Source organism: Pelophylax lessonae (assembly GCF_965119305.1).
Source record: "Pelophylax lessonae genome assembly, chromosome: 3".
Taxonomy (NCBI): domain Eukaryota; kingdom Metazoa; phylum Chordata; class Amphibia; order Anura; family Ranidae; genus Pelophylax; species Pelophylax lessonae.
In genome coordinates this window covers 264,028,188-264,050,376 of record NC_138770.1, presented here as the reverse complement: position 1 = coordinate 264,050,376, position 22,189 = coordinate 264,028,188, and the positions used below count along the sequence as shown (strand labels likewise).

General features: G+C 40.2%; 1 protein-coding gene across 1 annotated transcript in view; it reads left to right on the top strand.

Annotated features, from left to right (window-relative positions):
* The first annotated feature begins 3,830 nt into the window (after positions 1-3,830).
* The window catches only part of LRRC31 (leucine rich repeat containing 31), a 64,323-nt gene continuing 45,964 nt past the window's right edge, over positions 3,831-22,189 (top strand). The window contains exons 1-4 of the mRNA XM_082249196.1: positions 3,831-4,152; positions 7,596-7,835; positions 10,584-10,712; positions 14,639-14,806. Of these exons, the coding sequence (XP_082105322.1) occupies positions 4,140-4,152; positions 7,596-7,835; positions 10,584-10,712; positions 14,639-14,806 (550 nt within the window). The 5' untranslated portion in view covers positions 3,831-4,139. The remainder of the gene's footprint in view (positions 4,153-7,595; positions 7,836-10,583; positions 10,713-14,638; positions 14,807-22,189) is intronic.

The window sequence follows — 22,189 nt, the reverse complement described above, 5'->3', positions numbered from 1 at the left end:
ATCATGAATGCTGTTGCCAGACTCATCCACCTTACAAACCGCTTAGCGTTTGCGAGTCCTCTCTACCAATCCCTCCATTGGCTGCCACTTACCGAACAAATTAAATTCAAAATACTAACAATACCTTAAAAAGCCATCCCCAACTTGGCCCCCAACTACATCACTAACCTAGTCTCAGAATACCAACCAAATCATTCTCTTCGTTCCTTCCAAGACCCCCTGCTCTCTAGTTCTCATTTCACCTCCTCCCATGCTCATCTCCAGGACACCTCCTGAGCCTCTCCCATCCTTTGGAATTCCCTACCCAAATCTGTCTGACTATCTCAAACTCCATCCACTTTTAGGGGATCCCTGAAAACTTTTTTTTTTTTTCAGAGAAGCCTATCCTGCCCACACCTAACACCTGTACCTTTTTTTCTCTATCAGCCAATCCCCCACAGTTATTACCTTTTGTATCACTTGACCATTCCTCCTAGATTGTAGGTTCTAACGAGTAGGGCCCTCTGATTCCACTTATATTGAATTGTATTGTAATTGTACTGTCTGCCCTCAAACTGCACAGCGCTGCGCTATGAATCCTGTATAATAGTATTAAATAGCCCATATTTTTAACAAGTCCACAATATAAGAATTCCACATTCCCATTTGGATTGTGCTATTTTATTGTAGTTCTTGCTAGATGTCCTTTAGGCTAAATTCACACTAGAGTTTCTGCAGCGCTTTATCCCTTCAGCAGCTGTGTGTTCTGGATGGTTTGGGGCAGTGTGGTGCGTGATTCAGCACATCACTCACAGCTCCCTTTTTTTATTGTACAAACTTTATTTGAAGTGTACAAAAAGTACACTTAATTTATGTCGTTGTATAGGAGTACGATGCGCTTCACTGCTTTATAATGAAATGCAGTTCTGTACAGCACGCCGCAGGGCAGCTGGGGCTGAGTTGCAGTAAGACTGGGACACACAAAAAACAATTGATTTCTGTATGTTCTTGCAGTGACAGGCATTTTACAATGCAGTAAAATGCTTGTCACCACACTATGTGTGAATTCGCACTTAAACTGGAAGTAAACCCTTCTATTGTTTTCAGCCAAGGAAGCTGCCATCTTGGCCTCTGTTTGATCTTCAACTGCCATGATGCTGTACATGTGATCGGTTATGACACCAGCCATTGGATGGTTTAACAGATTGGTTGAGAGCACAAGCAAATGTGACAGTTAGCCTTCCCGACATCCTGGGAATATAACTGTTTTTGAAACTGTTAAATTGGTGGGTTTACTTACGCTTTAAACATATTACAGATGCACCTTGTAGGAAGGAAAATCAAAGTTTCAGTGATATGAACATAATTTGAGCATTTGTTTGAACGGGGTAGTGCATGAGAAATATAATTGCCATTAGAAGTCTTTCAAAGTAACAGAAATAGAATATGTATAATTTCTGCTGAATTTATAAAAACATTTAGGCCTCATTTACACTGGACATTATCAAAATGCCAGTAGAAAGCTGTAGCTGTAGAATGAGTTTTTTTTTTAGCTTTTTTGCAGTAGAGTTTTTTAGCAAAACTATTCTCCCACTAATGCTTATGGCTCAAAAATGCTAATAAACGCAGAATAGCCACATTTTTCAGCTTTTTTTTGGGCATTTTTCAGCATTCTTAAGCTTTTATCAGAGTTGTACTGTTTTTTACAGCTGAAAAACTCCTCTCAAAACCCACTAGCTCTGGGGTTTTTTTCCAGCCAGAAAACGGTCCTGCCAAAAACTGCTGATAACAGCCTATGTGTGCATGGACACATAGGATAACATGCTGGGGAGTTTACTGGCTGCAGAAAAAACGTCTATAGCCTAAAACAGCAGCTGTAAAAACGTCCGGTGTGCATGAGGCTTTACTGTTACTGCTGACTCTTGTCAGATTTATTTATTAAAAGATAAGCAATGTACGGCCCAACTCCAGACAGTTTTTACATTTCAACACAGTAGAAAAGGCTTAGGCTTGCCATACACAAGTGATTTTGTTTTCATTCAGCCAGCATATTGAATGATAGAAAATTACTTGGAGTGTTTGGATGGGGGATCCTCTCGCTGCACTATTGTATTGTGACAGCAGGGAGATTTCCCATCATCCCATCATTGCCATCAGAATACACTCATCAGCAGCTATAGCCGGCGGCGCAGATCAAGAGAAAACTTTCCAACAGGCTGGTTTCACACAAGTCGATTGATAGGTTCCCTTGTGTACAACCAGCCTGCCCATACATGGATCAAAATTTGTCTGGTTCCTGCTGAACCAGCTGAATCTTGATCCATATAGAACCTTTGTTAGGTTTTTATTTCTGTGTTCAAACATGAAAAGTGTCCTTTACTTTCTGTGACACCCTATCACACACGGTGTCACTGTTATAGAGCAGTAAGAACCTGAAAGATGTCCACTCTTGATGACAGGAGGACAGTAAGTAAAGGGAACTCTTAATGGGAACACGGACAAATAGAAATAAAAACCTGACCTAACATACCTACAGAGGTATCAACTCTCTTTATCTAAAACAACTTTCTCTATCTTGGTGTTGGACTAAGCAGTTTGGTTCATCTGGGGGATTGGGTTACCCAGCTATACAGGTACCTGTGTCAAAGATCATCTCTGTTAGTTGAGGGCTAAGAATGGTGGTTTACACAGAAAAAACAAATATGTGCATTTTATTGATAACAATAACCTCCTTTAGAGAATACTATGGGGTTAATTTACTAAAAACAAATAGGCTGTTCTCTTTGCAAGGGGAACTTTTACCTAGCTTAATAAATGTGATTATAATGTACCCAATCATTGGCAAGGAAATAAAGAACAGTATTTCTGTTTGCACATGATTGAATGATGGTAGTTAGCGGAGCTTCACCTCATTCACTAAGCTAGGGGAACATTCCCTGGAAAGTGAGCAGCCTATAGAAGAATAGCTCATATAACTGTTCACCTCGCTCAAAAGACTAAACAGCTCAGTTTGTGAATACAGTTTAGTGGACAGCTATGTAGGAAAAAGACTTCTAAATAATAAATTATTTAATCTAAGCAAATTCTAATTTTGGTTTTCATGCCGCTGCCCAGAAATATCAAGAAAAAGTTTGATTGCTTGCTATTTACATTTTTTTTTTTTATGACCAGGAACTCTTATATTGTAATACACACATTTAGCTTCCATCAATTAGACTGGGTTCAAACGAATGCTGCCACGGGTTCGTGCCTAGAGCCTGGTGCGTCCCTGTTCACGTGTGTGAACCAGGTTCGAATTTTTGCCTGTATTCAGACCTGAAACGGAGCCAAAGACGCACAGGACCCTTTTCCAGTGCGCTACGTGGCTGTCCCGAATGTGTATGAACTGGCTCCATTGAGAGCCAGTCACACTTTCCTGTCATTCGAATTGGATGCAGAGAAACCCGCATCTAATTCGCATCAGTGTGAACCCAGCCTTAAAGTAAATGTTAACATTTGCCTTTTTATAAATAATATCTCTATTTTAAGTTGGAAAGTGGCATTTTTTTCTGACTTGTTGGTATGGTTAACATCAACAATTTTCCTAAATGTCATCATTTGTCAGGAAATCTAACAAAAACATCCAACAAATTGATAACTTCCATTTATGTTCTTTACCTTGAGTCACGTAGAATGGGTATGTCAATTGGCAGCATAAAGCATACAGGGTAAGATGTTTTTCTTTCTCAATCTGTAACTTGTGCTATTCTCTGACTAAACCTTTCAAATCTATTACATGATTTTTTTCCTGGCAACCCAGTCCTTAAGGAGTTTCCAAATCAAAGTCCACCTGCTGCACATTTCCTGGGTAGTTGAGCATTGCACAGCTATACTGCTTCCTCTGTTATTGTAGGCATGACTGTTCAGAGCAGAGGAGCTGGTTTGGCTACATTATCTTCCCTTTTCATAGCAGTACAACCTTGCGAGCAGGAATGCAACATGGTTTATGCAAGAGCATTCAGTTTGTGATTACAAACTACTTTCTCTCACTTACAAACATGAAAACTCTGCAGGAAACGACAGAAACCCACTTATAACAGTAGCCTAAAACAGTTCTGAAAAGAATTCAACTGCCACCCCAGCGTATTGGACTACGGAATTCTCAAAAAGTAGACGGAAACATGGACATTAAAGGTATGTTAACATATGCACAGTCTGTTCAGATTACTGGGGTATTGTGTCTTTAATCTTGATAATGCTGAGAATGGATTTAGGGAGTGGTAGTAACATTTCGTTTCTGAATTGAGGATTGTGTAGAAAGCTGTAGAGATGCAGAGCTATATTTTAAAAAGGTTAAAAATGGGTCTTGCTACAAAATAAATATTTTGTTCCTATTTTTTGTCTTCAGATTTTGTTTTCTTTTGCCTATTAATCACATTGTTTCATTATTAAAAGTAAGGGAAGAGGAAATATGAGGATGTAGATTGCTCAATTGACCATAAGGCTGCATTTACATGGACGTTAAAGGAATTGTGTTTGTTGAATGGGAGACACTTTCGAGCAAACAACTTTACACTTTTTGTATGTGGTATTGGTGCACATTGTACATGTCATTAGTAATCAAGCAAGGACCTAGTTTGCGTTTTGTGTAGATGACCATAACAGCCTAGCGATGCTTATTTACTATTACAGAGTAATATAGGGGGATCTGAATATATACAAGCTGAAGTGGTTAAGCTCTTTTTATTTATATATATATATATATATATATATATATATATATATATATAATATTTTTTTGTTCTAGCAGTGTATATTCTGACTTAAAAAAGTCAGAATATACACTGCTAGAATGAAAAAAAAAAAAAAATCAGAGCTTAACCACTTCAGCTCCAGAAGTTTTACCTACCTTCATGACCAGGCCATTTTTTGTGATACGGCACTGTGTTACTTTAACTGACAATTGAGTGGTCTCACCCAAATAAAATTTATGTCCTTTTTCTTCGCACAAATAGAACTTTCTTTTGGTGGTATTTGATCACCTCTGCAGTTTTTATTTTTTGTGCTATTAGCAAAAAAAAGACCAATTTTGAGAAAAAAACATTTTTCTGCTATAAAACCTATACAATAAAAAAAAAAAAAAAATTTAAATCGAATTTCCTTATCAATTTAGGCCAATATGTATTCTGCTACATATTTTTGGTAAAAATCCCAAAAAGGGTATATTGACTAGTTTGGGCAAAAAAGTTAAAGCATCTGCAAACTATGGGATATTTTTATTTATTTTGTTTGCTAGTAATGACGGCAATCAGCGACTTATAGCAGGACTGTGATATTGCAGCGGACAGTCGGGACACTGACACTTTTTGGGGACCAGTGACGCTAATACAGTGATCAGTTCTAAAATATTTGCACTGTCACTGTACTTATGACACTGGCTGGAAAGGGGTTAACATCAGGGGGGATCAAAGGGTTAAATGTGTACCTAGCTGGTGTTTTACTAAACTGTGGAAGGTGCCTGAACTATAGATCCGTGTCCAGCACAGGAGAGCCACCTTGTCACCGTATATGTACATTATACAGTCGGCAAGCGGTTAAGGAGATGTCTCAAAGCTGACCCATGTTCTCAACAAAATTCCTCTAACCCCTCTAATGCCTTTTACACACGATGAGATTATCGGATGCCCCCAAACCCAAAGAGCTGGATCACGTAATGTGGATAAGTGCAAGATAATGCACCTGGGACGTAAAAACCCAAGGGCAGAATATAGAATATTTGACACAGTCCTGACCTCAGTATCTGAGGAAAGGGATTTAGGAGTAATTATTTCAGAAGACTTAAAGGTGGGAAGAAAATGTAATAGAGCAGCACGAAATGCCAGCAGAATGCTTGGATGTATAGGGAGAGGTATAAACAGTAGAAAGAGAGAAGTGCTTATGCCGCTGTACAGAACACTGGTGAGACCTCACTTGGAGTATTGTGCGCAGTACTGGAGGCCATATCTCCAGAAGGATATAGATACTCTAGAGAGAGTTCAGAGAAGAGCTACTAAACTAGTACATGGATTGCAGGAAAAAACTTACCAGGAAAGGTTAAAGGACCTTAACATGTATAGCTTGGAAGAAAGAAGAGACAGAGGGGATATGATAGAAACTTTTAAATACATAAAGGGAATCAACTCGGTAAAGGAGGAGAGCATATTTAAAAGAAGAAAAACTACCACAAGAGGACACAGTTTTAAATTAGAGGGGCAAAGGTTTAAAAGTAATATGAGGAAGTATTACTTTACTGAGAGAGTAGTGGATGCATGGAATAACCTTCCTGCAGAAGTGGTAGCTGCAAATACAGTGAAGGAGTTTAAGCATGCATGGGATAGGCATAAGGCTATCCTTCATATAAGATAGGGCCAGGGACTATTCATAGGATTCAGATATATTGGGCAGACTAGATGGGCCAAATGGTTCTTATCTGCCGACACATTCTATGTTTCTATGTTTCTATGTTAGGTACATGATCCAGCGCAGGAGAGCCGCCTTGCCACCGTATATGTACAGTATACGGTCTGCAAGCGGTTAAGGGAATGTCCCAAAGCTGACCTATGTTTGCAACAAAATTCCTCTAACGCCTCTAATGCCTGGTACACATGATGAAATTATCGGAGGAATGAACATCCGTTTCTTTTTTCCATGCTAATTTCATGTCGAAAATGAAGAGTTTACTAAGGTTAGGAAAACTCTCGTAACTTTAGTTAGGAAAATAGAATAAAAATTCAGAAGTGATGTAATCTGTTGTGTACTTGTATTTTCAAACGACAACTTTATTGATTTAAAGCCCCGTACACACGTACCGATGGTCGGCTTACAAATGTTCCTCTTTTCTCCCCGGGATGTCGGTGTCTGCTGAAAAGTGCAAAGACAGCACAAGGACAGCACAAGAATTTTGTCCGCCGACTGCAGAAGTGATGTCATGTAATGGTTAACTTTCCCTGTGTTTTCTATTTTCTGAGCATGCCCAGTCTTGCAAATCTGCGGTCTGTCGGCCGAATTGTGTACTGACAGGCGAACAATCGTCCGTTCTGGTGTCGGCATACAAATATTTTCATGTTTGCACGAAAGACTTTTGTCCGCGGATTGTGCGCAGACATCTGTCGGAGGCACCATACTAACACGCGTACAATCGGCAGATCCTTCGTCGACCGACGTTTGTATGCCGACGATCGGTACGTGTGTACGGGCCTTAATGAAAATCGTACGATCTGATATCATATGAGAAAAATGTTTGTGCTTGTCCGATGGGATAATATCAGGTGAACTGTCGTTATCGGCTCTTGAAAGCTCTGTATTAACGATCAGATTATCGTAAAATCATGACCACTAAATATTCCATGGGTGCAGGCATAAAGTTACTGACATACCACCTGCACCAGAACCTGTTGATTAATGGGAGTTTGCTTCCTAAATAAATAACTGCAGTACTCTAAATTATAGGGCTTTTTTGTTATCGTTGCTTTGAGGCTCTCTGCTCCTCTTTATCATTGCTGTACAGATAAGAAAACCATAAGGTAACGCTATATACAGTGTTATTAAATGTAAAGGTGAACATGTGGAGTGTCCATTCTTTTCTTTACACAAACCAGGTTCAGAGAAGAAGCAGGCAGAAGGACCAAAAAAGTCTCCATTTGATCTGATCTTCAGCCAGATACAAAGGAAAAAGTCAGACAAAGGAAAAAGCAGTATATTCCAGGTGAAGAGTTTATTCAGAGCATTTGATAAGGATGCAGCAAAGACAGATAATGAGAAGAATGAAAAGGAACTTGACCATAAATCTATATCTGAAGATCAAAAGTCAGAGAACGTGGTTTCTGGTCCTACAGAAGGTGAGAAACTGCCAGAGAAAACATTTTTTTAATCAAATCGCATAAAAAAAAACACCCAACAAGGTATACGTTTTCAATAATTAAAATGGTGTGCCACTGCACTCTAGGTTGTCTGCGATCCAGGTCATGGTATAGCTAGTAGTAGTTAGTCACATTACACTGGACTTTCTCTGTGCTGTTGAAGATGTTTAAACATTCTAACGAGCATCTGGAAGATACCCTGACATCCAATCATTCGGACACAATGGTGCCCCCAACAGTGATTGAATTAAAAGAAAAGTATGAGTTAACCAAAAGAATAAAAAATCATATTCCCCTAGATGAATGCAGCATTAGTCCAATGCAGCCTCTGTCTCCCCCAGATCGAAGACTGAGAACTGAACGATCGAAGACTGCTTATAACTCAGATGTCGTTGTTCCATGGGCAGAGAGCTGGTGACTGTCAATCTCAAGCTCTCTGCTCTCCTCCTCCAGTGCTCACTGGAGTGCTGAGCTGGGGGGCTGGCTCAGTCTCTCAGCGGATTCTCAGTGGAATTTATTTATAAAATTAGCTTCTATCCATCCATTAAAGTGTTACTAAACCCAGGACTCTGCATTCACTATATCTGGTCTAGAACAATACACAGAACATGGAAATGCAATTATTTAAGTAAATATAAACTGCTAAATACCTTTCTCATTAGCAGTATATAGCAGTCTTGTGACTTCCATCAGTGTCTGGTAAAGCTTGTAGAAGGAGCTTTCATTCTCCCATGATTGTCCTTTGATCCTTTAAAGGCTGCAGGACCCCTGACCCTCTGTCTGGACAGTGCTGATTGACCCAAATCTCTTGCAATACACACCAAACTAAGCATGTGCAGCTTGTCCGCTAGTATCTGTACTATCAGGAGATATATTGGGGAGTCTCGCAGAAAGTGGAGGATCAGAGGAGACAGGATCAAACAGCCTGTTTACACAATGCAAAGAAATAACCCCTTAGGTTCCTCAGTGAGTATACAAAGCATACTTTACTGCATATACACACTGATTTTACTGTTGTGTTTAGTACCACTGTAAATCCATACACCAAAGTTTAGAGGTATAGCAGTGTATAAATCTATCATGTGGGGATATTCACTTACTAAGATGGCTGCTGGGTCCAAAAACAGAAGCGGTGGTGTGACGTCAGCACATAGCTCCTCCTAAAGCATTTCACGCGCATGCACATCTTCAGGGGCTACTCTACAATATACATTTTTCTGTGGCTCTGGTGTGGTTAGCATTCCTCCTAGGCTTTGTACATCGGTGGTGCTGGTGAACCCCTGTGCGAGTGGAGGATTAGAATGTGGATGGATTCCCATACTGTGATGCCTTGTCACAAAAGATTGACTTGCTCAAAGCATAACTAAAGGCAAAACTTCCTTTTTTAGTTTTTGATAGCGTGAGGAAGGTTTAGAACACATACCGGCTTTTTATTGCTCTCTGTGTCCGTTTAGGGAAATTCAACCTCTCTCTTTGTCCTGTTTACTGTTATCATCGAAAGTGAAATTTTGGGCTGACACCAGAACAGTAATAGAGGGGAAATCTTCTAATGGGGACACTAGTTTTGGTGAGCCTGGTGACGCCCAGGAATTCCCTCACTTTGGAGAGATTTCCTCTCACTTCCTGTTTTGGCTATGGAACAGGAAGTGAAGGGAAATCTCCCCAATAGGACACAGATGGCAAAAAAAATAAAATTTACTAAAACTAAATTTAAAAAAGTTTTTTATTACTAAGTGAATGTTGCCTACACCTTTTGTTCTTGATAGAGAAGGGAATGCTTATGACCTCATATTTTTGTTGCTGTCTTTTACCTGTCAGAGATATCTCCCTTGGGTTTCTGTCTTAGAAAAAGTACAGGAGGTAAGAGGAGTTCTCTCCAAAGTGAGGGGATATCCCCTATTAGACATGTAGTGACCAGAGTAGGTGTCTCGTTGGAAATTTTCTCTTACCTTTTGTTGCTGTGACAGTTCGAAAATATTTTTCTTTCCCATATCTTTCTGTACAAGAGACAATGGTCACCAGGATCAACAGCGAGGGTGACACTCTCTCCAGAAGGGATGCAGATATCAATAGCACCCCAACTGAAGTTATACCCCTTCTCTTTCCAAAACTAAAAAAAGTTTGGCTTCACATTGAATTAAAAAAGGAGCTCCAGGCTACTTCAGAAAAAAATAAAAGCCAGCAGCTACAAATACTGTGCAAATGCTGCCGGTTCCCTACTGCGCAAAGCATGCTGCGCTTTAATGGCTCGGTGGCTGGGGAAGGGGGCCGAACTTCCGGGTGACTTCGCCACAGCGAAATCAGCTGGAAACCAGGTACCAACTCCCCTCCTCTCGAAAGGTGCCAAATGTGACATTAAACAATGGTTATCACTATGTCAACGATTTTACTTTGGAGTAATGCGTTTGTTACCGCAACATGTTTTACTTGAGGGTTAGTACCCCCATGTACCTTGCTGAGACGCAAATTAATGTGCAGTGTGATATGCTGCCTACAATACTGAATGCATGATTTTTGGTCCATTGTGTTGTGATGGGCTGCCCTAACACAAGGCACATTTATGCGCAACCTAACATGCATCCGTTGCATCCGTAATGCACTACAGCAGACCAGACTGGTGTAAAAGATCCCTAATAGAATGATTGGCCATTTCATTTTATATCATACATTTATTTACATAATTGCTTTTTTTTTTTTTTTTTTTTTTTTTTTTTTTTTATTTCACAGAAGAGGATTCAGACAGCACTGGATGGTGGAAAGTGAAACATTTTATGGAAAAGTTTGGAAAGAAAGCAGATATTCACTATATAAACCTTAACAACTGTGAATTGACAGCTGTTGACATAAAAGAGCTTGGTAAGCAGAAAATTGTATGATTCAGCAGCTACACAGAGCACAAGAAAGTCAAAGCTTTTATAAGCGTATGTAAGGCAACTCATAGATTCTTCTTCCTTTTTTTTTTTTTTTTTCAACCGGCAGAGGTAATCCCACCTCAAATGTGGGGATGGGGGAAATCACTCGCACTGATCGTTTGGGAAAAACCAGACAAGCTGTTTGTATAGAAGTCCATCTGTAGATCAATTTCTGTACAACTAGGGTGCCAATGCATTGATCAAAGTTCAGGAGGGACCAGCTGAATTTCAATCCATGTATGTGCAGCCTAAGAGAATCCCTCCACTGATGTCTAAAAATATGTATACTTCATGGGTGGAACTCCAGACAGGTTTTATCTGGTCTTGGGTAGAGGGGGCACAATACAATTCATGACCTGCTGTAATTGCTTTCTATGTCACTGCTGTGGAGACTTTGGGGTTGATTTACTTAAAACAAATAGACTGTGCACTTTGCAACTGCCGTTGCAATTTGAAAGTCGGTTGCAGATCTGAATGGCCACATTTAGGGTCAGTACTGCTTTGAAGTCTATCATGATAGTTTAATCCAGCCCGTTGGGTTGGCTCTCTTTTTCCCCTATTAGATTGAGCTGCTTGTTACTAGGGATTTCTATCCCTGTGTAATATTAACATATTTTAATCATTTCTGATCAGCTTTTCTCCCAGACTGTCCTTTCTTTCTTTTCTCTCTTTCTTTTCTCTCTTTCTTTTCTCTCTTTCTTTTCTCTCTTTCTTTTCTCTCTTTCTTTTCTTTCTTTCTTTCTTTCTTTCTTTTCTCTCTTTCTTTCTTTCTTTCTTTTCTCTCTTTCTTTCTTTCTTTCTTTTCTCTCTTTCTTTCTTTCTTTTCTCTCTTTCTTTCTTTCTTTCTTTCTTTTCTCTCTTTCTTTCTTTCTTTCTTTTCTCTCTTTCTTTCTCTTTCTTTCTTTCCCAATCATTAGCAACAGGATTCACCACAAATTAAAAAAAAAAAAAACATTTTAAATATCGTGTTTTTTTTTTTTTAATTGTTTGCTTCTTATTGTATTTTTCTTTCTCCATGCATTTGTCAGATTTTTTTATGCAATTGTCTGATTTATATAGACTTTTTATCAATATCTTAATATATGCATATCATGTTGTATATACAAGTTACTATATATTTTTTTTTTGTATGTGTTTTAATTTCGTTGCAATAGCCCTGAAGAAGGGGGGAGTCTCTGTTCCTCCAAAACGCGTTGGGCTTTATCATGTTCTGATACCAATAAAACAACAATCTTTTGATCTAAGTGGGATTCCTATTGCTGATTTTGGGGCGCTCCTTTAACCGACTACCACTAGAAATTTTGGAAACAACCACTAGGCTGTATCGTAAGGTAGCAGCCCAGACCCCTTAACAAGGGTCCCTTGCCTTTTTTCATCCAGTCGGGCCAGATTGATTGGGAGTTAATTTCCCCAAGTGGCCCTCTCTCACCTAGCACCCACCCACAGACCCTCTATCGAGCAGTTCAGTCCAGCGCAGCCATCAACTTTTCAAAAAAACTTGCAATTTAAAAGGGAATTTGCTTCAGACCCTATTAGATTAAGGGATCTGCTGACTTACATTATCCAATCATGTAAAAGCAAAAATTTTATGTTTTTTTATTTTATTTTTTCCTTGCATATGATTGGGTGTTATTTGCAAAGTGAAGCTTCAACCCATTTACTAAGCTCTGGAGCAAATTCCCTTGCAGAGTGCAACTCCACTTACAAAGTTTAGTAAATTAACCCCTATGTATCAGGGACAGAAAGTGAGGACACTTGTTAGATTTTACAGTTGTCACCAGTATAGCACTATAATCTTGCCTGGTTTCTGTCTCTGAAGAGAGTGAAAATCCACCCAAGTCAGTAGAGCAAAAAAAAAGACACATTCACATTCTGAATACAGCTAGTGAAAAGTTTAACCTGAACTTGACTAACCACAGTCAGTTGTTTCTGATTGATTTACAGCACAAAAAATAATACACGTTCCCCAGTAAACTTCTCTTTTGCCATACATGTGAAATTCTCTTGTACAATTTTCCTTTAGATTTACCAAAAACCATATAACGTGAGGTCAAAACTAAACAACTTTCAATTATATCCAATTAGGCAGACCCTTGCACTACATAATTTAAAGTGATATCAAACCTTCAATTTATTTTATTTTTTTATAAAAACAAACATGCCTATACTTACCTGCTCAGTGCAATGGTCTTGCACCGAACAGCCCCAATCTTCTTTTGGGGTCCCCCACTGGCGCTCCAGGCCCCTCCTCTTCATCGGGTGCCTCCATGGAAAGCTGCTTTCTATGGGGGCACCCATGCAGGCTCGCCTGGAGTCCCACAGCTGTGTCCATTGACACAGACGTGGGACTCGGCATGTGCATTTGTTATTTTTACAAAAGGTGAACTTTAAACAGGAACATAGTAAAAGGTTAAAACATAAAGAAGCTGCATACTCAGTAAGGCTTAGTTCACTTGTATGCAGTTTTCTCGCAGCTGTGTTTGCTTGTGCACAGCAACTGATTCATTTGAATGCGCTACTGTATTCACTGAATGCAAGGGAAAAGTCCCTGCACCTTTTCAGAAAATGTGGCAACAGGGAAACCAAATAGTGCAGTGCCCAGTGTGGGAAACTGTGCTGCGATTTCCAGCGTGTGGGGGTGCGATTAGGAATAATATTACTCCCAGGTATCTCCTGAGCGGGAGCGCGTTTTTTTTTTTTTCTATGGGGGATTGCGGATGCAAGGAGAGGTGTGGTCCCACAGCAGCAACCAGCTGCTAAAAGTACAAATACTGGGAGTTTAAAATCACTCTAAGGCCATTGACAAATTGGTCCTATGACCTATTTATTTCTAAATGTTACATGCCAGTGATGATACCAAGAAATTCTGACTGTACAGACTGGACAGTCATATAAAGGATTGTTTCTGCAGTATCCTAGTAAATTATAATGAAATCATATTTAAAAATGGGCAGTTAATAATTGTTATAAGACAATAAGCTAGGCACCCTCCGATATTGTATTACAGTTCTTCACTCCCCTCCAAGTCATTTAAACCCCTTATTTTGTTTGTTTTGTATCTCATGAGGTCCAGAAGAAAATGAGCTACTATAATGTGCACATCAAAGAATTTCTATAAAGATCCACCAACACTGCTTGGCTTTTCTTTTAGATGTCAATTGTCCAGAAAAATCTGAAGTCCTTTGCTAGATTATCACTGCATACCTAAAGTGGTTGAAAACTTTTGACAAGATGTATGAATAAAGCATATTATTTCTGACAGGTTGTGCCAACTCCAAGGGATTGAGGGGAATGGGTGGGGGGAGGGAAATCAATCACACAGCCTGTGACTGACAGCCTCATCTGTGCATGTTTTCCTTTGCGATTGTGTAGAGGGGGTGTGTCCTTCCACTCACGTCTCAGATTACACTCAGATCTCCTATTCAAACTGTGTAATGTGTGACGTCAGATCTCCACCTCCGGCCTCTGGAAGCTCAGAAAAGTTGTGTAAAACATGCTTTAGATGGCAGTGGAGAAGGGATGGCTGCACATAAACAGGTACACCTTTTTGTAGGAGGATTTTTTTCATCTGTGTATCGCCTGAGGCCTGTCACTTCACTTGGTATATCTAACAGTTTACCACCACTTTAATGAAAAATATTGGGGAAAAAGGAAGATTTTCTATTTCCCTGATGATAGATAGATTATATATATATATATATATATATATATATATATATATATTCTATATCATTCCAGATCTGTATGAACACAATCCTAAACTTTGGTAATGATTTAACTCCCTGTATGGATTACTTGGAAGACGTTTGTTTGCTTATTCAAAGTAATCTAAGCCACAAGTTTATTAATATGTCTGCTGTTCATCCCCAGGTTCACTGATGCCATTTCTCTTAGACATTGAAGAAATTGATCTTTCTTGGAATGATTTAATTGGTGGGTCTTTAAAATTGATGACTCCACATTTTAATAATGTAAGCAGACTAAGGATACTCAACTTAAGCAACTGTGGTCTCACCAGTGACGATACTGCTGTTTTAAGTAAGTACTTCTTTAAGCGACTTTTTGTTGTTTGGGATTTATCAGTGGTCTAAATACCCAAAGTCGTATGTATTATTTGTTATAGCAATATCAAAAAAAATATAAACGAGACTATGATGTATGATAAAAAAAAAATTTGCAGCTTATGCATATCCTCTCCCATGCTACATAGTTTCTGCTTAGTGATACCAGCTGTTGCTTGATTATAGTTTCCTATAATCATGCCTTGATTGTGTGCCCTGTATATAATTTTGGAATAATAGGGCTTATTTCAATAAAAAAATCTATTTTCCAAGCGGTAGAAAAATGTTATCTTCTCCACTGGATATATGGCTATAGCAGTTCATGATGAATCCCAATTTTGGCCTAGGCAACAAAAGTGTTTTATATATATATATATATATATATATATATATATATTATACAGTGGGTACGGAAAGTATTCAGACCCCCTTAAATTTTTCACTCTTTGTTATATTGCAGCCATTTGCTAAAATCATTTAAGTTCATTCTTCTTCCTCATGAATGTACACATAGCACCCCATACTGACAGAAAAACACAGAATTGTTGACATTGTTGCAGATTTATTAAAAAAGAAAAACTGAAATATCACATGGTCCTAAAGCAGGCCATAGACGATTCGAATTTCGTTCGAAAATCGTAAATGGCAGTGTTATCGAACGATTTTCGTATCGTTAGTGTGGTATGTAAAACGTTCGATTTTCGTACGACAGCAAAAATTCACATATCCAACATGTTGGGTTTTTTTTTGCGAAAATCGGCCGAATTTCGTATCATTAGTGGGGGAGTTGTATGATTTCGCCTAACAAAACACAGAACAGTAGGGAGTGTGTCCGGTAGAGATGTGGTTAAAAGGCACAAAAAATAGTGTTTTGTCGTACGATTTTCGGCTCACATTGATGGTACACTCGATGATGTGCACGAGAGCCGCTTTCGTTTATCGAACGATAAATCGTACGAAATTCGAATTGTCTATGGCCTGCTTAAGTATTCAGACCCTTTGCTGTGACACTCATATATTTAACTCAGGTGCTTTCCATTTCTTCTGATCATCCTTGAGATGGTTCTACACCTTCATTTGAGTCCAGCTGTGTTTGATTATACTGATTGGACTTGATTAGGAAAGCCACACACCTGTCTATATAAGACCTTCCAGATCACAATGCATGTCAGAGCAAATGAGAATCATGAGGTCAAAGGAACTGCCCGAAGAGCTCAGAGACAGAATTGTGGCAAGACACAGATCTGGCCAAGGTTACAAAAAGATTTCTGCTGCACTTAAGGTTCCTAAGAGCACAGTGGCCTCCATAATCCTCAAATGGAAGACGTTTGGGACGACCAGAACCCTTCCTAGAGCTGGCCGTCCGACCAAACTGAGCTATCGGGGGAGAAGAGCCTTGGTGAGAGAGGTAAAGAAGATCCCAAAGATCACTGTGGCTGAGCTCCAGAGATGCAGTCAGGAGATGGGAGAAAGTTGTAGAAAGTCAACCATCACTGCAGCCCTCTACCAGTCGGGGCTTTATGGCAGAGTGGCCCGACGGAAGCCTCTCCTCAGTGTAAGACACATGAAAGCCCGCATGGAGTTTGCTAAAAAACACCTGAAGGACTCCAAGATGGTGAGAAATAAGATTCTCTGGTCTGATGAGACCAAAATAGAACTTTTTGGCCTTAATTCTAAGCGGTATGTGTGGAGAAAACCAGGCACTGCTCATCACCTGTCCAATACAGTCCCAACAGTGAAGCATGGTGGTGGCAGCATCATGCTGTGGGGGTGTTTTTCAGCTGCAGGGACAGGACGACTGGTTGCAATCGAGGGAAAGATGAATGCGGCCAAGTACAGGGATATCCTGGACAAAAACCTTCTCCAGAGTGCTCTGGGCCTCAGACTGGGCCGAAGGTTTACCTTCCAACAAGACAATGACCCTAAGCACACAGCTAAAATAATGAAGGAGTGGCTTCACAACAACTCCGTGACTGTTCTTGAATGGGCCAGCCAGAGCCCTGACTTAAACCCAATGGAGCATCTCTGGAGAGACCTAAAAATGGCTGTCCACCAACGTTTACCATCCAACCTGACAGAACTGGAGAGGATCTGCAAGGAGGAATGGCAGAGGATCCCCAAATCCAGGTGTGAAAGACTTGTTACATCTTTCCCAAAAAGACTCCTGGCTGTATTAGATCAAAAGGGGGCTTCTACTAAATACTGAGCAAAGGGTCTGAATACTTAGGACCATGTGATATTTCAGTTTTTCTTTTTTAATAAATCTGCAACAATGTCAACAATTCTGTGTTTTTCTGTCCGTATGGGGTGCTATGTGTACATTCATGAGGACGAAGAATGAACTTAAATGATTTTAGCAAATGGCTGCAATATAACAAAGAGTGAAAAATTTAAGGGGGTCTGAATACTTTCCGTACCCACTGTGTGTGTGTGTGTGTGTGTGTATATATGTGTGATGTGTGTGTGTGTATATATATATATATATATATATATATATATATATATATATATACATACACAGTGCCTTGCGAAAGTATTCGGCCCCCTTGAACTTTGCGACATTTTGCCACATTTCAGGCTTCAAACATAAAGATATAAAACTGTATTTTTTTGTGAAGAATCAACAACAGGTGGGACACAATCATGAAGTGGAATGAAATTTATTGGATATTTCAAACTTTGTTAACAAATAAAAAACTGGGCGTGCAAAATTATTCAGCCCCTTTACTTTCAGTGCAGCAAACTCTCTCCAGAAGTTCAGTGAGGATCTCTGAATGATCCAATGTTGACCTAAATGACTAATGATGATAAATAGAATCCACCTGTGTGTAATCAAGTCTCTGTATAAATGCACCTGCACTGTGATAGTCTGAGAGGGCCGTTTAAAGTGCAGAGAGCATCATGAAGAACAAGGAACACACCAGGCAGGTCTGAGATACTGTTGTGGAGAAGTTTAAAGCCGGATTTGGATATAAAAAGATTTCCCAAGCTTTAAACATCCCAAGGAGCACTGTGCAAGCGATAATATTGAAATGGAAGGAGTATCAGACCACTGCAAATCTACGAAGACCTGGCCGTCCCTCTAAACTTTCAGCTCATACAAGGAGAAGACTGATCAGAGATGCAGCCAAGAGGCCCATGATCACTCTGGATGAACTGCAGAGATCTACAGCTGAGGTGGGAGACTCTGTCCATAGGACAACAATCAGTCGTATACTGCACAAATCTGGCCTTTATGGAAGAGTGGCAAGAAAGCCATTTCTTAAAGATATCCATAAAAAGTGTCATTTAAAGTTTGCCACAAGCCACCTGGGAGACACACCAAACATGTGGAAGAAGGTGCTCTGGTCAGATGAAACGAAAATCAAACTTTTTGGCAACAATGCAAAACGTTATTTTTGGCATAAAAGCAGGGGGGGGGGGGGCGTAAGGATAATGGGACTTTATATGAGGTAGGTTGCTATTGCAAATATCCAAATGAAAATAAAGATAAAATAGTTTCAAAATATTAGTTTATTTCTTGCTGCACGATAAAAGAATAGATCATGCAGCAATAATCAATAAATGGAATCTCGCATATTCACAGTACAGATAGTCTGTATCTGTACTGTGAATATGCGAGATTCTATTTATTGATTATTGCTGCATGATCTATTCTTTTATCGTGCAGCAAGAAATAAACTAATATTTTGAAACTATTTTGACTTTATTTTCATTTGGATATTTGCAATAGCAACCTACCTCATATAAAGTCATATTATCCTTACGCCCCCCCCCCCCCCCCCCCCCTGTTGTATACAATTCTAGGGATGGAGGTGGTTGCTGTGATGCTTCAGATCATTTATTTTTCCATACATATTTTTTCATACGTTTGGCGTAAAAGCAACACAGCTCATCACCCTGAACACAGCATCCCCACTGTCAAACATGGTGGTGGCAGCATCATGGTTTGGGCCTGCTTTTCTTCAGTAGGGACAGGGAAGATGGTTAAAATTGATGGGAAGATGGATGGAGCCAAATACAGGACCATTCTGGAAGAAAACCTGATGGAGTCTGCAAAAGACCTGAGACTGAAGGCCCGTACACACGTACCGATCGTCGGCATACAAACGTCGGCGGACGAAAGATCTGCCGATTGTACGCGTGTTAGTATGGTGCCTCCGACAGATGTCTGCGCACAATCCGCGGACAAAAGTCTTTCTTGCAAACATGAAAATTTTTGTCTGCGGACACCAGAACAGACGATTGTTCGCCTGTCAGTACAGAATTCGGCCGACAGACCGCAGATTTGCAAGACTGGGCATGCTCAGAAAATTAAAAACACAGGGAAAGTTAACCATTACATGACATCACTTCTGCAGTCAGCTGAAGTCTGCAGACAAAATTCTTGTGCTGTCCTTGTGCTGTCTTCGCACTTTTCAACAGACACCGACATCCCGGGGAGAAAAGAGGAACATTTGTATGCCGACGATCGGTACGTGTGTACGGGGCTTGAGAGGGAGATTTGTCTTCCAACAAGACAATGATCCAAAACATAAAGCAAAATCTACAATGGAATGGTTCACAAATAAACATATCCAGGTGTTAGAATGGCCAAGTCAAAATCCAGACCTGAATCCAATCGAGATTCTGTGGAAAGAACTGAAAACTGCTGTTCACAAACACTCTCCATCCAACCTCGCTGAGCTCGAGCTGTTTTGCAAGGAGGAATGGGCAAAAATTTCAGCCTCTCGATGTGCAAAACTGATAGAGACATACCCCAAGCGATTTACAGCTGTAATCGCAGCAAAAGATGGCGCTACAAAGTATTAACTTAAGGGGGCTGAATAATTTTGCACTCCCAATTTTTCAGTTTTTTATTTGTTAAAGTTTGAAATATCCAATACATTTGGTTCCACTTCATGATTGTGTCCCACTTGTTGAGATTCTTCACAAAAAAATAGTTTTATATCTTTGTTTGAAGCCTGAAATGTGGCAAAAGGTCAAAGTTCAAGGGGGCCGAATACTTTCGCAAAGCACTGTGTGTGTGTGTGTGTATATATATATATATATATATATATATATATATATATATATATATATATATATATATATATATATATATATATATATATATATATATATATATATATATATATATATATATAAAAAAATATTATTTATCCTCCTGTGTAGGGTGACCAACTCAACTGACATTGGCATGTTAAACTATGCATGAGACAGGGGCCTACAATTCCTAATGGTTCTAAAATGGCTTCTGCCATCTTTTAATTGTTTGTTTTGTCCATTAGAGGACCCCTGCCTAACGGTGTAGCTCAAATAGCAGGCTTCTTTTAAGGTTGCAATTTTTTTTTTTTTTCGGGTTGGCTTCTAACCTGGCCTTACTGATGAAATCTAAAACTTCCCAGGTCTTCTTAAGGTAGGAATCCCAGTCACATCCTATCTGGTGTCCCCGAAGCCAGTCCTGGATAACCTGGATTAAGCAAAATAGGCCCCAGCCACGCAAACAAGCTGCTCATTTACACTGTATGAGCCAGAGAACCAGGGCTGCTATTAGAAATCATTGGGCCCCATCTAGCATACCTGATGGGGTCCTATAATTATTACTGGACACAAACACAAAAAAATCCTGATAAATCTAAAAGATCAAACTATATTGAGTTAATATATAAAAGTAAATGACTTTGTGGCTCATTCACCTGGGCACAATGGCTTGTACAGTGTAAATAAGCTGTTTGTTTATATGACTGGAGCTGTGTGCAGGCAGTCTAGGTTACCCCATGGGGATGCAGAAGCTGTACCAACACAGCCATAGGTCCTAATTTGACAGGTATATGGGTGCAGGTGTCCCAAACACAAACAATGTGCATTCATAGTCACTCACCCACGACTGCACACCTATCAAATTAAAACATGTGGCTGTGTTCGAACAATCACTGAATTCCCTTCACATGGCCAGAATAACTGGGCAAATGAGTCCTAACATAAATAACTGGGTAAATGAATGAGGCTCATTTACATGTGAGGTTGGGGGCTTCCACTACAGAGAGAAGCCTGAGAACCTATCAGCCTAAAAATACCATATAATGGCCCGTGTACAGCTAAGTAGGGAATAGGCTGGATATTCGAGTCGAACGTAAGTTCGACTCGAACATCAGGTGTTCAAACACACGAACACCCAGGGCGCCCGGCGGCCAGTTCGCCCGCCGATGAACGTCTCATGCACTGCACGATTGCAGTGCATGAAGTGCTTGTGATTGGCCAAAGCACGCACCTGACCTGTATGTTTGGCAAATCATAGCACATGCAGGGTGCCTTTAGCCAATCATGGCTCAGGGACGCTCCACGCCCCACACTATATAAGGCTGCTGCTGACACAGCAGCCATGTATAGTGTGTGATAGAGAGTAGGTAGTGGATAGTGTGTTGAGTCAGTTTAGTGCAGTCATTGTAGTGTACAGGCATACCCCACTTTTAAAATGTATAGATATGTTTTAGTCCTGGGTCCCCTCTCAGTGCTTCCTAAGTTTTGTGTCCATGTCACTTGTAGTTCATGAGCAGTGCCATGTCAAGCTGACCAATATGTCCCATAGATGCCAATGAGCACTGAAAGCTAAAAATTGGTCTAGGCAGGAAGGGGGTGAAAGTGACCTCTATTTAAGTGGTTAAGGGAAACCCTATGACAGAATTAAAAAAAAAAAAAAAAAAACTGCATAAGGTTCCCCCTAAAATCTATACCAGACCCTTATCCGAGCACGCAGCCTGGCAGACCAGGAGGGGGGGAGACGAGCGAGTGCCCCCCCCCTCCTGAACCATACCAGGCCGCTTACCCTCAACATGGGGAGGGTGCTTTGCGGTGCCCCCCCCAAATCACCTTATCCCCATGTTGATGGGGACAAGGGCCTCTTCCCGACAACCCTGGGCTTTGGTTGTGGGGGGCCCCCAGATCCTGCCCCCCCCCATGTGAATGGGTATCGGGTACATCGTACCCCTACCAATTCACCAAAATTGTGTACAAAAAAATAAACACAAGTCCATTTTTTGAAAAGTTCTATATTTGATAATTTAAAGTGCCCTTCGATGTAAATCCATCGTCAATCACGACGCTCGCCGCACCTGAAAAATAGATTCAAAGACGCTTCCGCCTCTTCTGAGGCCTCCCGCCGAATGACGCTCTTAAGCTTTGACAGCTGTTTTATAGGCAAGGGGTTGGGCCAGCCGGTAACATCAACCAGCAACGCCGCCCCCTTCTGCTATTACATGACGTCACATGACGTTAGACAGGTGACGTAACCGGGTGGCCTCGCCCCTGGCCTATAAAAGAGCTGTCAAAACTCAAGAGGGTCGTTCAGTGGGTAGCC